The sequence below is a fragment of the Lepisma saccharinum genome, chromosome 20, assembly GCF_977018435.1.
Source record: "Lepisma saccharinum chromosome 20, izLepSacc3.1, whole genome shotgun sequence".
Taxonomy (NCBI): Eukaryota; Metazoa; Arthropoda; class Insecta; order Zygentoma; family Lepismatidae; genus Lepisma; species Lepisma saccharinum.
The window spans coordinates 22,642,877-22,659,917 of NC_139248.1; the positions used below are offsets into that span (position 1 = coordinate 22,642,877).

At 39.6% G+C, this 17,041-nt stretch overlaps 1 protein-coding gene across 2 annotated transcripts in view; it reads left to right on the forward strand.

The window, feature by feature from the left end:
• The window catches only part of LOC146003552 (AP-5 complex subunit beta-1-like), a 55,352-nt gene that overhangs the window by 9,823 nt on the left and 28,488 nt on the right, over positions 1-17,041 (forward strand). For both annotated transcript variants that reach the window (XM_083141848.1, XM_083141849.1), the window contains exons 3-6: positions 3,647-3,742; positions 11,228-11,371; positions 14,220-14,353; positions 14,495-14,579. In XM_083141848.1, the coding sequence (XP_082997974.1) occupies positions 3,647-3,742; positions 11,228-11,371; positions 14,220-14,353; positions 14,495-14,579 (459 nt within the window). The remainder of the gene's footprint in view (positions 1-3,646; positions 3,743-11,227; positions 11,372-14,219; positions 14,354-14,494; positions 14,580-17,041) is intronic.

Below are 17,041 nucleotides of genomic sequence, written 5' to 3' on the forward strand. Positions count from 1 at the left end.
TATGTCACTACAACATGCGACAGAAATTGCATGGACTGCAACATCCAACAAAAATCGCATGCATAAACAAGAAGAGCTGTTGGAATTTTATTACTCTTCTGGCTCACTTCACCTTATTTAATGTAGCAGTGCTTAAGAAGGTTTTCTTTCATCATCCTGACATATTACTGGTTTCGCACAAGTTAACATACATTTACAATGGCATTGCACTATTCTTAGATATCAAGAAGAATCCAACCAAATGGGATATATATTGAATACTATCACGAAAAAGTGAAATATAAATCTGCATTGGTGAACGTTATAAAAATTGGCAAGTCCATGCTCCCAACCTCAAATTTACTGCAACACTAGTATTGCAATGAAATTAACGCCACTCTCTGTTCTAAACTCGTAAGAGATGGACATTAATCTCTCACTGAGTAAGGTTAATGTCCAATATTATGAAATAAAATACTAATAATAAATAGGTAAATATTTTAATATCATATTTACTCGAATCATTCCATCATACGAATCATTCCATCATAAAAGCAAATCACTTTCTTCAAGAATTGCCTTTTCTCTGCCAGCCCTGCTAAATTTTTACATTCCATCTACTGATTTATACGAGGGGTGGCCAGAAAGTAATTTCCAATTAGTACAGACATTGATTTTTCGCAAACGCCAAAACCGTGAAAAATGGTAATTGGTGCGAAGTTATGTTTAGGAATGTGCAGTGATGTCTGGACACATTTTTCGCCCGTTCGAAATATCCAAATAATGCGAATTGTTGGCGTTTTTAGCGATTTTTTTAAAAGAAATGTCCTAAAAGAACGAAAAATTCCATGAAATCCAACATTCTTGTCTTTTCTAGGCCATGTTTTTGTACATAGAACATGCAAGTTTTCCAACATTTTACTCGAGAGTAAACTATAGAGTTATACGTACATGGAATAATTCAGACAGCCACATTAAATCATGTATTCCCACGATTTTTTTCAACTATCAAAACCATATGCATCACAGAGCAAAGTAGCAGGGTTCTAACAGGAGATCGAGTGCATATCTACCATCACACAGAACCCACATCTTCATATTTGTCGCACGAGATATGTTTTGAATTACCAAGCTAAGTGTGCACCATCGGCATTTGTCGAGCGAGTAATACCTAATGGTGCTCAGTCGTTAGGGCGTCTGACTACTATGCGAGAGACCCGTGGTCGATCCCCTGCGGGGGAGAACCGGGATGTTTTCCACATATACAAACTACTCCGGCGCCCACCCAGCATCATATGAAGCTAGTACCTTGAGGAAACTTTGAGGGATAAAGGTAGCCAGGAGCATGGTGCTGATCACATCACCCCTACCTTCGTGATCAAGAAAGTTTTGGGGCCCTAACTCCACACCCCTATACACCCTCATGGAAAAGTGCAGCGGAGCACTTTACTTTTACTTCCTCAAAAATCTGTTTCAACATATCAAACTGTCACGAAATTATGTAGACCATGTGACCTACACTTGAAAATAATAGTTTAAAGCACAATGGAGTATTAAGTTTTGGTATATTTGGCAGATAAATGTTCTAAACCAAAAACGCAAATTTTGGGAAACGTAACAGTAACAAGTCAAAAAAAGATAATGCCAATTTTTGGTGCCATAATATATCGGTATCTCTCACATGAGATTGATTGATTTTAATTTTTTGGGTGCGTCGCCACTTAAGGTCATTATGCACCCTGCAGTATATACGGGGAAAATTCCATTATGTAAAATCCTTACCTTAAAATTAAAAAAGTGGTATGGAAAATAACGTTCCCAAAATAACTTTCAAGATATCAAACTCTCGCGAAGAGGTGTAAGCCATGTGACTTACAATTTGAAACAGTAGTTTAAAAACACCATGAAGGTATAATTTCAGATATTTGCCAGAAAATGAGCTAAAATGAAAATGTGAATTTTAGGAAAAATAACACCGTATAGTAAAAAATAGAAAAATAAGAAAATACACCAATTTGAAAAAAAAATAACAAAATATCAAGGTCCCTACCGATTAGGCATAAATAAAACAAGAATATCAGTTGTAATTTATTGCATTAGTAACAGTGAGTCCTAGCCTAATTTTCGGCATAATCTGGCATTTGTCGTAGCTCGTAGCATGGTACTAAATCTTGTATGCCCATGGTATATGTGTCTGACAGCAAAGGCTGGAACTATCTGTATCGCAGTGTAGCTGTCAAATCCTTGCCCTGCCAGAAACCTCTTCAGTTGAACTAAGAGATGAAAGTCGGTACATTCAAGGCAAGGGCTGTACAGGGAGTGGTCCAAGATCTCTCACCTGAAGTGATGCAAAGGGCCCGTGTGTACTCAGCTGTATGGGGTTGTGCACATTCGATTGGCTTTCCGTGAATTGTCTGCACCATCGTCTGACCATACTATCACTCACGACGTCCGATCTGCACATCTCACACGATTGCTGGTGGCTCTGTGCCAAATTCTGAGTGTGCAATGTAGGCAAGGCTCGGTGGGAGACTGTATGAGAGCTGCAATCTTTAACCTAGAACTGTCCTATAATGGCTGCATTGCAACTGTACAAGATTACAGCTACATGTCACTTCTTCCTGCCTGCATGTGTGTGTGTCGCTCTCCGACCACTAGTGCTTTTTTCAGGATGCCCCTCGTATATGAACTTTCAGAAGCTTTTATTATTAGAGTGTTCCTGTTTTAATGTGTGGTTAGCTAAATCAGGTACCCATGCAATGCAATTCTATAAATTCCTTGCGTTAAATTTCAAATACCTACATACCCTTTTCGTCAGCATTAATGGTAGCCTATAACTGCATGTTGTCAGTTTCACAGTACTTCAATTGGATATACTGTACTGAAGCAGAAATCCCATTGATAATGTAAGGAAATATGACACTTTATTTTGTTCGATACAATTGTTTCACTTGTATGCAAGAGTTAAGTTGTTTGCTTTACAGAGAAGAGAGAAGTAGCTTTATGCATTGAAAAATGAGTCCACACTCATGGTTCTTGTAAGCAGAGGGTTCCAAACCTCAGTGGAAATATCAACATATAATACCAAGACTGGATAAGGGGACTCATAAATTACAAAATGTATTTCTTAGTCAATCACTCTTCACTCTAATCTCATTTAGTCTTAACTTTAAAAATAATCAAGTATTTTATTTTAAACGTACTGCGTATGACAAAATTCCGTAATCCTTCCCTAGCTTGTTATTGTAATAATTTTCCAAATTCACTATTTTGCAGTCTGAATTCAAATCATAGAGAATAGAGAAATTAAGTCAATTTCATAGAAGATAATATTGGTACTTAACAAAACCATACGTGGATCTGTATGAGTTTATTATTTCTATTTGCAAAAACATCGATTTAGTTTAGTTTGTAATTGTCAGGGAAAAATGCAAATTTTGTCCTGGAAAACCTGGAAAAGTCAGGGAATTTCATTTCTGCTTGTTTGTAGCCACCCTGGCAATGTTAAATAACCTTAATAGAAATTAACCAGTTGCATTTTTTTTTTTAAATTAACACTTCTTTTCAAGAAATAACTTTAGCATGAAATGAGATGCTGCGTACAGATGCACAGGGTGTTCATGTGAGTTGTGAAGTTGGTATCACATTGTTTGTGTTTTCTTTTCAGAATGTCTTCCAGATTGCTCAAAATGAAAACTCAGCTGTTATCCAAGGACAGAGCTTAGTGTCAATAACCACAACGTTATTACAGATGTGGGAGAAGGTAAAGCAGAAAAAAAAATCATATTTTATATATAAATATATTAGGGCTGACCCAATATCAGTTTGAACCAATATCAATATTGTTCGTGCTTTCCTCCAATACCGATATTTTAAAATTTTACTAATTAAAAGTTATTCAAAATTTTTATTAATATTGCACTCCAATTATTTTTTTCTCATTTCTTCACAGTGCTGGTTCAAAATGAATGAGAAGTCAAATTTTACATATTTCCAGGATAAATTGATTCCGTAAAATGTTGCATGGCAGATTTGCAGACCGTGCAATAGACAAAAATACCACAAAAGTATTAGCAGATATCAGTATATTAATTCAAATTAATACTTTTCTGACAGTGGTTCTACTTGGTATCAATATCATCTCAGCCCTATAATATACAGGGTAAGTCAAAATGATGGACCCGATTTCAGACATTTATTCTGTGAAATATAATAAACAAATGTTATTGTGAGACATGTGCTAAGAAAGGTAAACTGTCAAATTTTTTTCAAACAAATCACAAGTGTTCTATGTGAACATCTCACGTAACACGGAAGCCGATAGTCTATCTCCTTCCAAATCTTGTGTAGCATGTTGCGGTCAATATCAGCAATGGCTGCTGTGATGCGGGCACGCAGGTCATCCAATGTTGTTGGAAGTGGTAATACGTAAACAGGATCCTTTACAAAACCCCACATGAAGAAATTGCATGGGGTCAAGTCGGGGGAACGAGGTGGCCAATGAAGGAGAGGTCGATCCTCCGGAGATGCACGGCCTATCAAACGTTGTTCCAATGCCCCATTGAGATGGTCCTGAACGCTGCCATGGTAATGCGCAGGGGCACCATCCAATTGGAGAATGAAATGTGCGCTAACCTCTGCAAGCTGTGGAAGGAACCATAGTTGCAGCATATCAAGGAAAACAAGTCCTGTCACAGTACGTTCATGGAAGAAAAAGGGCCCATAAATCTTTCCATGGGAAATAGCACAAAAGGCATTCACTTTGGGAGAATCGCGTTCGTGTTCCACAAATTCATGGGTGTTAGCAGTTCCCCAAATCCTTACGTTGTGTCTATTTACTTTCCCTGAAAGGTGAAAAGTTGCTTCATCACTATAAATTAACCTCTCAGAGAACCCATCCGTTTCCATTAATGCGAGGAAATCAGCACAGAAGGACACGCGCAAAGCATAATCAGTGTCTTTTAAGCCTTGAACTAGTTGCAAGTGGTAAGGTTTCATTTGTAAACGTTTCCGCAAAACCCGCCAGACAGTTTTCTGTGGAAGTTGAAGTTCTCTCGCTGCCCGGTAGGTGGACTTCTGTGGACTCCGCACGAAACATGTGCACACTAGGGATGGCCAAACGGATCCGGATCCAAAAGTTTCGTATCTGGATACGGATACGGATCTGGATCCAAAAGTTTCGGATCTGGATCCAGATCCGAAAATCCGGATCCGGATCCGAGAGTTTCGTATCTCAATCCCATTATAATATTACCACACCTTAAAAGGTATTATGATCTTCGATTACAAAGAAATTTTTCGTTAGTCCTACAAGAATTTTTTTCAAGTGTTGTTCCTAAAATACTTTGCTACGCATCGGCTAACACACTCATGCACAAATGTCCGAGGTGATTTTGTAAATGCCATTGAAACGAATATGTATTCATTCGAATGTACTGGAAATGAAAACACACATAAATGTGAGACATTCCATTCCAGGATGAAACCTTTAACACATATAACAAGATAGAAATGTTATACAAAAATTATACAATTGTTCTACAGTTACAGTTTTACAAATTAAAATAAAACATTATAATATATGCAGTGTTAAATAATTACAAAGTGTAAGACTAACAAGGGAGGTTATCTAAGTGTCCCCCTCCGATTTCCATGAAACTTGGCAGTATAGTGTGGCCCAAAGGAAGAATTAGGTGTTTTTCTTGTTTCAGCTAGAAAACTGTTTTAGGGGGCAAAACCCCCTCAAATGTCAAGACGAGGACAAATTGAAGTGAGGATCTGACCCCTGTGTCCCCCTCCGATTTCCATGAAACTTGGCAGGTGTATAGTGGGGCCCAATGGAAGAAATACGTGTTTTTTTGTTTCAGATAAAAAAAACATTTTTAGGGGCAAAACCCCCTCAAATGTCAAGATGAAGACAAATTGAAGTGAGGATCTGACCCTGTGTCCCCCTCCGATTTCCATGATACTTGGCAGGTGTGTGTATAAACGGGTCCAAATGAAGAAATACGTGTTTTTTTTGTTTCAGATAAAAAACGGTTTTAGGGGCAAAACCCCCTCAAATGTCAAGATGAGGACAAATTGAAGTGAGGATCTGACCCCTGTGTCCCTCCCATTTCCATAAAACTTGGCAGGTGTATAGTGGGGCCCAATGGAAGAAATACGTGTTTTTTTTTTGTTTCAGCTAAAAAACTGTTTTAGGGGGCAAAACCCCCTCAAATGTCAAGATGAGGACAAATTGAAGTGAGGATCGGACCCCTGTGTCCCTCCCATTTCCATTAAACTTGGCAGGTGTATAGTGGGGCCCAAAGGAAGAAATACGTGTTTTTTTTTGTTTCAGCTAAAAAACGGTTTTACAGGGCGAAACCCACTGAATTGTCAAGATGAGGACAAATTGAAGTGAGGATCTGACCCCTGTGTCCCTCCCATTTCCATAAAACTTGGCAGGTGTATACTGGGGCCCAATAAAAGAAATACGTGTTTTTTTGTTTCAGCTAAAAAACGGTTTTAGGGGGCAAAACCCCCTCAAATGTCAAGATGAGGACAAATTGAAGTGGGGATCTGACCCCTGTGTTCCCCTCCGATTTCCATGAAACGTGGCAGGTGTATAGAGGGGCCCGAAGGAAGAATTACGTGTTTTTTTGTTTCAGCTAAAAACTGTTTCAGTGGGGCAAAATCCCCTCAAATGTCAAGATGAGGACAAATTAAAGTAAGGATCTGACCCCTGTATCCCCCTCCGATTTTCATGAAACTTGGCAGGTGTATAGAGGGGCCCAAAGGAAGAAATACGTGTTTTTTTGTTTCGGCTAAAAGACTGTTTTAGGGGGCAAAACCCACCTCAAATGTCAAGATGATGACAAATTGACGTGGGAATCATCTGACCCCTGTGTCCCCCTCCGATTCACATGATATTTGACAGGTGTATAGAGAGGCCCTATGCCCCCTGTTTCTTCCTATGCCACATTTACGTGGTTTCGGGGTCAGATCCCCACTTCAATTTCTCCTCATCTTGACATTTGAGGGGGGGGGCCTCTATACACCTGCCAAGTTTCATGGAAATCGGAGGGGGAGACTTAGACCTCCCTAGTAAGTGTATTAATTAATTACAAATCGCGCACGCGCGCACACACACTATATATATATAGTGGGCTAAGTGGGTCAGGAAGTTGGTGCTGGGGTTGTGAGGTTTGGGTCTGCTATTGAGATAGAATTCTATGGAGCGGAGGCCATGGGAGTGAGGTATGTTGGTGTAGAGGGAAGTGACATCAATGGTGGCAAGGATGTTATTTGGGGGCAATGGCGGGAGGGTGCTGATTTTCTGGAGGAAGTGGTTGGTGTCACGGAGGTAGGAGGGCAGAGCTTTCACAAGAGGCCCACCTTGTCCTCACTTGTAACAACTTCACCTTCGAAAACCAAAATTTCCTACAGATCCGAGGTACAGCCATGGGTACCAGAAAGACCCCATCCTATGCAAACCTCTTCATGGGCCAACTTGAGCAAGAGTTTTTGGCTACCCAACCCCTCCAACCCCTCCTCTGGCTCCGCTTCATCAACGACATCTTCATGCTCTGGACACATGGAGAACCATCCTTGTCAGCCTTCCTGGACCAACTTAACCACTTCCGTTCCCTAAAATTCACCTGGACACACTCCCCCAACCAGATCACCTTCCTGGATGTGGACGTGCACATCGAGGGAGGACACCTGACTACCTCCATCCACATAAAACCCACCAACCACATGCAATACCTACACTTCTCCAGCTCCCACCCGTTCCACACCAAAAAAGCAATTCCATTCTCTCTGGCCCTCAGGGGACAGCGCCTGAACACTTCACCCACCTCCCGCCAGAATTATAACCTCCGCCTACACCAGGCCCTGGTTAACCGTGGATATCCCTCCATCCTGGTCACCAAGCAAATATCACGAGCTGCCTCACATACCACTACCACCAAGAAACCTGCTGCCACCAACCCACCTGCACTCATCACCCAATATCATCCCCACCTCAACAAAATCAGGCACACACTGCACTCTCTTCTCCCAATCCTCCACAGTGATCCCGAAACCAAAAACATATTTCCCGACAAACCCAGGGTGGTTTTCAAACGCCCCCCTAACCTCCAAAACATCCTGGTCCACAACACTCCTTCACCACACATCCAACACCCCCCTGCCCATAAATGCAACCGACCCAGGTGCAAGACCTGTCCCATCCTCATCACTTCTCACACCCTCCAGGTGCACACGGCCACTGGCAAATTTACCCTCCATCCCAAAGGGACCTGCCATGCCTCAAACCTTATCTACATCCTCACCTGCAACATCTGTGGTGATTTTTACCTGGGGGAAACATCAACGGCCGCATCAATAACCACCGCTCCTCCACCCACAACCTGGACTTCACTGTCGCCGTCCACACCAACCACCACAACATCAGTTTCAACGACTGCTTCCGGGTAGCGATCATCCACCTCCTACCCCAACCAGCCAACACCTCTGTTCGCAAAAGATGGGAGAGGGCTTATATATCGGCCATGAGTGCAACCACTCCACCTGGCCTGAACAAGGCCACCCAGTAATGCCCAACCCTCACCCACCCTCCCGCCCTCCCAACTCATCCTACACACTCACAGTTTACGACGAGCCTGGTGATGAAACAGTGTTTTTTTCGTTCTACGCACCGCTTCTTCTTCAATGGGGACCTGGCAACTCTGCAGGACCCCAACTTCCGGTTCCGTCTTCTGTTTCTTCTCACACCGATGATGCTATAAATTAGCGAAAATTTTGAATTTTCCTACTGTCCGGTGAGTGTTTCCTTTTACCTTATTTGATTTTATATATATATATATATATATATATATATATATATATATATATATATATATGTATGTATTATATATATATATATATATATATATGTACATATTAGCAGGTAACAATATGTTATAAGCACATTTTTACTTTCCAAAGAAGCGCATGTGAAATGGCAAAACGGATCCGAAAGTACCTGATCCGGATCTGAAAGTACCGAATCCGAAAGTTTTGGATCCGGATCCGAAAGTTCTGGATCCGGATCCGAAAGTTCTGGATCCGGATCTGAAAATTTCGGATCCGAAAGTACCGGATCTGAAAAATTTTTGGATCCGGAACTGGCCATCCCTAGTGCACACTCGTCCCACTGTCTCTTCCCCAGTCGACGGAAGGCCAGTCGTTTTTCGTTTACAGATGCAGCCCGAATCTCTGAAATGTTCATACCACTTACGAATGGCCTTCCCCGTAGGTGGTTCTCTCCGATATTTGGTACTGAAATGCCGTTGCACACTAATCACAGACTTGTTCACATAATAATCGGGCACACAGAAAGATCTCTGTTCTCCAGTCAATGCCATTTTCCTGCTCGCTGCTGACTCCTAGCGGTAGAAAGTGGAAACACTGCGTGGAAACTAAACTTTGAAAGTTAACCTTTCGAAACGCATGTTTCACAATAACATATGTTTATTAGATTTCACAGAATAAATTTCTGTAATCAGGTCCATCATTTTGACTTACCCTGTATGGTAATCCTAGAGCCTTGCCCATGTCATAGTGGTAACTTTGTCACCTTGTAATCAATGAGTCCCAGGTTCAATACTACCTGGTGGATTCACATTGCACAGTTATTCGGATCCCACTTTAAACTGTAAATCCAGTCCCCATTAGCCTTCTGTGCATTATACCATCCAGACACATAGGAGGTGTGGAAGGAGAGCTCCATGCATTCTCAATCATACTGAAAGTGATGTGATCAGTACTATTAGGGTTCTCAGATAGAAAAGAATGTGGTATTTTTAAAAATCCAGTGCAATGTTATATAATTAGAGGCATGCATATGTGAAATAACACATTGTAATGCTAATTTTTCATGTTTCTGAAAGGTGTGAGGTGCATTTTCCTGCCCTGTTTTGTCACAAAATGATGCAGTTTATTTACCAACATGACACTTTCTGAAGTTTGAATTATCCTGTGAGTGATGCAATTCACAGAAAATTGATTAATTCTGCTGTAAATATTTGAGAAGTAAAAAATGGACCCCTTCATACAGGAATAAACTTAATACTCTGGTAACTACATAAATGTGCTATTAGATGTGATATGTTTATTTTGTGCAATAAGCATAGATTTTAAATCAAATTTAGAATTATATTCACGATATTAAAACCAAAATGTCATTTTATGTACCACTTTTGATCCAATTTTTCACTGCTGTAACACCGAAATTTTATTTACTGCTTTTGAACCTGAAATTGACCATTTTGTACCGAAATTTGGCTTTTTAATTACCAAATATATGTGGCTCTATATATAATGCATAACCAAGGCTTACTATCAAGCCAATCAAAAATTGTAGTTTGATTTGCATGTTTTGAAATGCATAAACAACACAAAAATTGTCTTCTTTGTAGGTAGACCTGAGCTGATAACAATGCTATGTATCAGTATCGGAAAGTATCAATTAGATTTTTCTAAGTGTTAATAGGATTAAATTTGTTTGCCATGATATTATGTATCAATTAGATTTTATGTACCTGTACAGGCTGATACTTTTCTCTGGCATTTTGATCATTATCGTATTCCACATGGCACTTGGGCAAAGTGTAATTATCCTGGAAGTTATGTAAAATTCAAAGTTCCTATTAATTTTGCACCAATATTATGTCAAAAGACTAGTTTTTTATTACATAACAGGTATTTTAATATTCTTATCCAATTTCTTTCATAAGTTACAGCAAAACTTTGGTAAATTGATGCTTATTATTTGAGTGAAATACTAACTGCTTAGTACTAATCAATATTTTTAACAACTTTTAACTTATACACATAGTGGTTCAGATCCCACTTTAAACTGTAGGTCCAGTCCTTATTAGCCTATTTGTGCATATAGTGGACTTAAAATATATACTCAGTCTCAAGAAAATGAAAGTTTGTATTTTGACGTTTACTTCATGAAGAACAGAGTAAAGGAGTTATACCTTCATATTTGTAAAGAAGGAACAAAATGACACGATTCTGCTCCAAGTTACAGGCTATTTAGGCAAAAATATCGTACTGGTAAAGTTCTCAGCAGTTTTACTGACAAACCAATGTGCCTATGTTGTCTGATACCAATTAATATGTCATACACTAAATCTGCCCTAATGTATGTTTATTTTTTTTAGTTCGACCACATTTCCTGGTTTTACATATTAATTTTGTTTCTTAAAATCAGTTTGGAGGAAGAGAGCTGTCGTGTATGTTGTCGGAGCACTTGGACTTCCTGTGGAATCTTGTTAATCAGGTCAACAACACAAGAAATGTCTATGCAAGGACTGTGGCTGCAACTTGCCTGCTGGAGATGGAATCCTTCTTTCCTGTAAGTAATCATAATGAGCTTAATTCTCTGCTAATGGTGCATTCATCTTATAATTAATATCATTAATAAGAACATTTGTTTCTGTTATGGCTAAAATTCACACAACAAAGGGTGTGTAAGGGGTGGCCCTTTGCAAGGACACACAAATGTCAACCTTCCTAAAATGTAGTACACCCTGAACTTCATTTTGCAAACTTACAAAGTTCTGGCATCTCAACATATGGCCAGTATCATCCTCTGCAGGGCTCGTGCCATGTGATTTTCTGGTGTGTTTGTTATTGTCCTTTAATCCATTTTATCTTATCACCATTCGTCCTCATCTTTGTAATTAGCTAAAAGTTGCGGAACAGCAAAGTAAAATAAAGCAAATCAATCAATTGTAGAACCAAGTGTAAGGCAGGTATATTTTTCAAAACAACAAGAAAGCAATGATTTTTACATGATAGATGCTTCAGTTTATCTGTATTGTAATTTATGTAATGTATTGTATTAACTGTTTACTAACTAGCATTACATTTCATTGTGCTCTTGGTTCTTGATAAGTATACAGGGTGAACAGAAACTATAGGGACAAACTTCAGGAGGTGATTCCTGATAAGTAAAGGAACAAAAAAAGTTCATATCAACATATGTCCGGAAACGCATATTTACCAAGGTACGAGGGCAGGGTGAGAAGTAATGCCTGCTATTTTTTTGTGACTGTGTAAAGACATTTTGGATTTTGAGCAACCATGCACTGAGATCTTCAGACTTTCCCCCTTCTCTGTTCCAAGTTTCAAACTTCTATCACCAGGGATTGCTGAACTAGAGCGAGGAAAATGGCAACATGTAACCATACTATGTCGGTGCACCTGAAACTGCGTGTGGTGACCAAGTTTCTAACTGCAGAAATTGTGTCCCCCAATTGACATTCATCAGAGAATGAAGGCTTTTTATGGCAATGAATGTGTAACGTCAGTACTGTATGATGTTGGGCTGTTCCTGCTCACAATGAAAACCCCTGCTCAGGAACTCTCAACGTGTGCGACAAGGAACTTCTTGAGAGTTAAGCGTGAAAGTTATATATATATATATATATATATATATAAAACACAGGAATAGGGTCAGAAATGGTGCCAGAAGGGCGGATAAATACAAATTATGAAGGAGACAGTAAACACTTACCACACGAATAGAAATAATTCAATATTTCGCGATCTGAGTCGCATTTTCAAGAAGGAAGGTAAAAGATCGACGACACTTGGAGTAGAGGCACAGAATACTGACCGTAGGGTCTCTACAGTCAGTGTTGCCAGAAACAGTTGAAAGGAAACACGAAATACTTTAGCCAGTGTTTACTGTAAGGTGGGTGGGTAGTTTTGGGGAGGAGAGGAAAGAGTTACTGGTTGGCTAGGTTGAGTCCGGGGGGTATAGTGGCGTGCATGCCTGCTATATAGGCCCTTTCCCATCGTCTGCGGAAAGATGTGTCAAAGTGGGGGGGGGGGGGGGAAAGGTGGATGATGGCAACACGGAAGCAGTTATTGAAGGTGGTGTTATGGCTGTTGGTGTGGATGGCAACTGTGAAATCGGAGTTTTGGGTGGAGGAACGGTGATTATTTATCCTTAGATTCAAGGGGGTGGAGGTTTCGCCTAGGTAGAAGTTGCCACAGATTTGACAGATGAGGGTGTAAATTAGGTTGGATGAGTGGCAGGTGCCCTTAGGGTGAAGGGTGAACTCACCTGCCGCTGTAGGGATCAGGAGGCTGGGGGAGGTGATGAGTATGGGGCAGGTCTTGCATCTGGGTTTGTTGCACCTGTGGGCTGGGGGAAGTGGTGCGGAAGGGGTGGGAGTGTTTCGGACCAAGAAGGTTTGGAGGTTGGGGGGGGGGGGGGTGATGGAAGACGACCCTAGGTTTATCCCGAAAGATGTCTCTGGTCTCAGGATCACTGTGCAGGATGGGGAGGAGGGAGTGGAGGGTATGTCTGATTTTCGTAATGTGAGGGTGGTATTGGGTGATCAGAGTTGGAGGGTTGGTTTTGGGTTGTTTGGTGCGGTTGTGGGAGTTGGCTCTAGTGATTTGTTTGTTGATGAGGGTGGAGGGGTAGCCACGGTTGGTTAGGGCTTGGTGCAGGCGTAGGTTGTAGTTTTGGCAGGATGAGGGGGATGAGTTGAGGCGCTGGCCTCTGAGGGCAAGGGAAAATGGGATGGCTTTTTTGGTGTGGTAGGGGTGTGAGCTGGAGTAGTGGAGATACTGGAGGTGGTTGGTTGGTTTGATGTGTATGGATGTTTCCAAGTGGTCTCCCGCAATGTGGATGTCCACATCTAGGAAGGTCACTTGGTCTTTGGAGTGGAACCAGGTGAATTTGAGGGTAGTGAACTCGTTTAGTCAGTTTAGGAATGTTGTGAGGGAGGGTTCGCCATGTGTCCAGAGGAGAAAAATGTCATCAATGAATCTTAGCCAGAGGAGTGGTTGATGAGAGAGCAAGCAAGCAACCAAGCATTACTATTTAAATTGATGATGATAAAATATCGTGGAGGGACCCTTACACTGGTTGCATCACATGAAATAATGTCCGAGTCAATTATTGTATGTATTTGTTTTTAAGATTTACTAATAAATCTTACTATGCAGATGGTATCCAGGTACTAGTGAAATTCTGGGACAAGGTCATGAATATTGAAGGCAGTTAAATGAAAAAAATACATGTGGTTTCCATTCCAATAAATACATTCATTATTCATTTATTGTGTACAACCAAAAATTGCATTTTTGTTTAAGGTCCACTCATAATTATCATTGTCACATATGTACAGACAATTTATTAGAAAGTACTGTCACTCATAAGAACTTTTCCCCCTATTTTGCAGGGCATACTGAAGGATTCCATGGATAGTATCTACACAGTGACTGTAATGGAAAACAGTGTAGCCCACCAACAATATATGGCTCTTTTATCATTAATTATCAGAAATACTCTTACTGATAGCACTTCTTTGTCAATGTAAGTATTTCATTTCAATTTTACTTTTGAGCTAAATTACTACTACATTAACGGTTTTCTTTTCTTATAATTCTGGTTGTAGGATTACATTTTCTGTAATAAAATTGCAGATTGGACAGTAATAGATTGTATAACTTACAGGAAACAAAGGCTCTTCCCAGAATTAACTGACTCCGCACTAGAGGAAGCATGTTCACCAAAGCTCACTCCTTCAGAATTAAACCAGGTATGCATACTGTGTCAGTGTCATTACTCAACTGGCAATCATGTTTGTTTCCTAAATGTTAGTAACCATAGACTAGAAATAATCATGTACTAATTGTAATCCCCCTTACTCTGAATATTCAATTTTCCTTGTAGCTACACCCATTACACAACTTCTTTCCTTTGAAACTATGTTATTACAAATACTTAGATATTTTTGTTAAAGTTTCAAATCTAGTTTCAATATAATCAGACTTGATTGTTAACATTATGAGATGATTAGGACTGATGCCAGTGTTGTTGAACCGATACTTTCTGGAGTTCAGTTGTTTCATGGGGTCTGCAAAAATTCCATGCAACATATTTGTGGTCTAATTATCCTAGAAATTATGCAGATTTTGATGTTGTAAGTGGGAATCTTACCCCCCACCCTCAAGAGACCAAGTACAAAATAATGAAAATATACTTCTTTCGTATTTGTTTTATAATCAATGGTTACTTCTTTTCTCTGAACTTATTGGAAGACAAGGATTATATTGTGACCGTTCTGCTTTGAAGGACAGTTCCAAAGATTTATGAACCCTACTACTTATTATAATAACCATAAAATACGAGGGTCACTATTTATATTTTGAGCCTAACAATGAAAAAACAGGAATTTGGCATTGAAAACTGCTTTATTGTTTTTCGAAGTATTCTCCTTTATGGTCAATACAGTTTTGCATTCATTCGAACCGTTTGTCAAAGCAGTTTTTCCAATCTTCTTGAGACACCTCCATAATATGGTTTTTGAACGCATCAACGGTGTCTTCTGCTGACGAAAATCGTTGTCCACACAATTTATTCTTGACATTCGGGAACAAGAAGAAGTCATTGGGTGCCAAATCAGGACTGTACGGTGGATGACCCATCAATTCGATTTTTTGACTGTTCATAAAGTCGGTTGTTAGATGAGATGTGTGACAGCTGGCATTGTCTTGATGAAGAATGATCCGACGGGATTTGTTTGTTTTCCGTATTTGACCGAAGACCTCTGGCAAACAAATTGTTGTGTACCATTCAGAGTTGACCGTTCTACGTTCCTCTAAAGGCACAGTTGCCACATGACCAGTTTTCCCGAAAAAACAGGCGACCATTTGTTTCGATGTGCTTCGAGCGTGAAAAACTTTTGTTGGATTGGGTTCATCTTGAAACACCCATACAGTCGACTGCTGTTTACGTTCCAGCTCATATGCATATATCCATGATTCGTCACCTGTTACAATCTTATATACGTCTTTTGAAGCACCACAATTGTATTTATTGAGCATTTGTTTGCACCAATTGACGCGAGAGTCTTTTTGAGTTTTTGTCAAATTGTGTGCGATCCAACGAGAACATACCTTTCTCACAGCTAAATGATCATGTAATATTTTATATATGCTGGTGGAACTAATGCCTATGGTTGCTTCAATCTCACAGTATGTCACATGACGATCTTGCAGTATTAGGTTTTGCACAGCATCAATGTTTTCTTGAACAACAACTGATTTTGGACGACCTTCGCGAATCTCGTCGGTGAGCGAATGGCGGCCACGATTAAATTCGTTATACCAGCGTTTCACAGTGGCAAAGGACGGGGCTTCATCGCCAAATGTGAAAGTAAGTTGATCGATGCATTCTTGTCTTGATAATCCACGTCGAAAATCGTAAAAAATCATCGCACGAAAATGTTCACAAGTTAATTCCATTTTATTGTTGTCGCGCAATCTCCAAGGCAACATAAGCAACACAAATGAAGCTAGTGACAAAACATTTGAAGTACGTTATGGTCAATAATGCCAGACGATTCCGTGCAAACGTCAAATTGTGCCTAACTTCAATCAGTGTTGCCAAGGCTCAAAATATAAATAGTGACCCTCGTATTAATCAGGAACTTTACTTTTTGTCAACTAGATCCAACATTTTTTTCTTTGTTTTCCAATTAATATTAAATTCTTTATCTATTTTTACATTAATTTCCTTTGCCAGGGCACTTTTTATTATACTAATTTTGGCGATGTTAACTATGTATAAGCTAGATAATGAATATGTGCTATTATCTCTTTTTACCTATTTGTGTAATAAACAATACAATATTAATTAATTTGCATATTTAACCAATAATTTAATTTAAATTTAACATATAATTACAATATTAATTTAAACTTTGATATTGTTATTATTATATTATTTCTGAGACGCTTGGTACGGACCCCCTTCCCAAATGTATTTCTAGATTCGTGCCTGGTTTGTGATACAAGAGCTTCATAGATGATGATCCTATCATGTTAATAAATCAGGTACTCACGTTTTCCGCGAAGCTGTTTTTAGTTATTTTCAATTAATTTCGGTAGCCAATGAGGATGGTGGCAGTGGCTACGAAGATTAATTGAAAATAACTAAAAACAGCTTCGTGGAAAACATGAGTACCTGATTTATCTATTACCGCGTCTCTCATTCCCA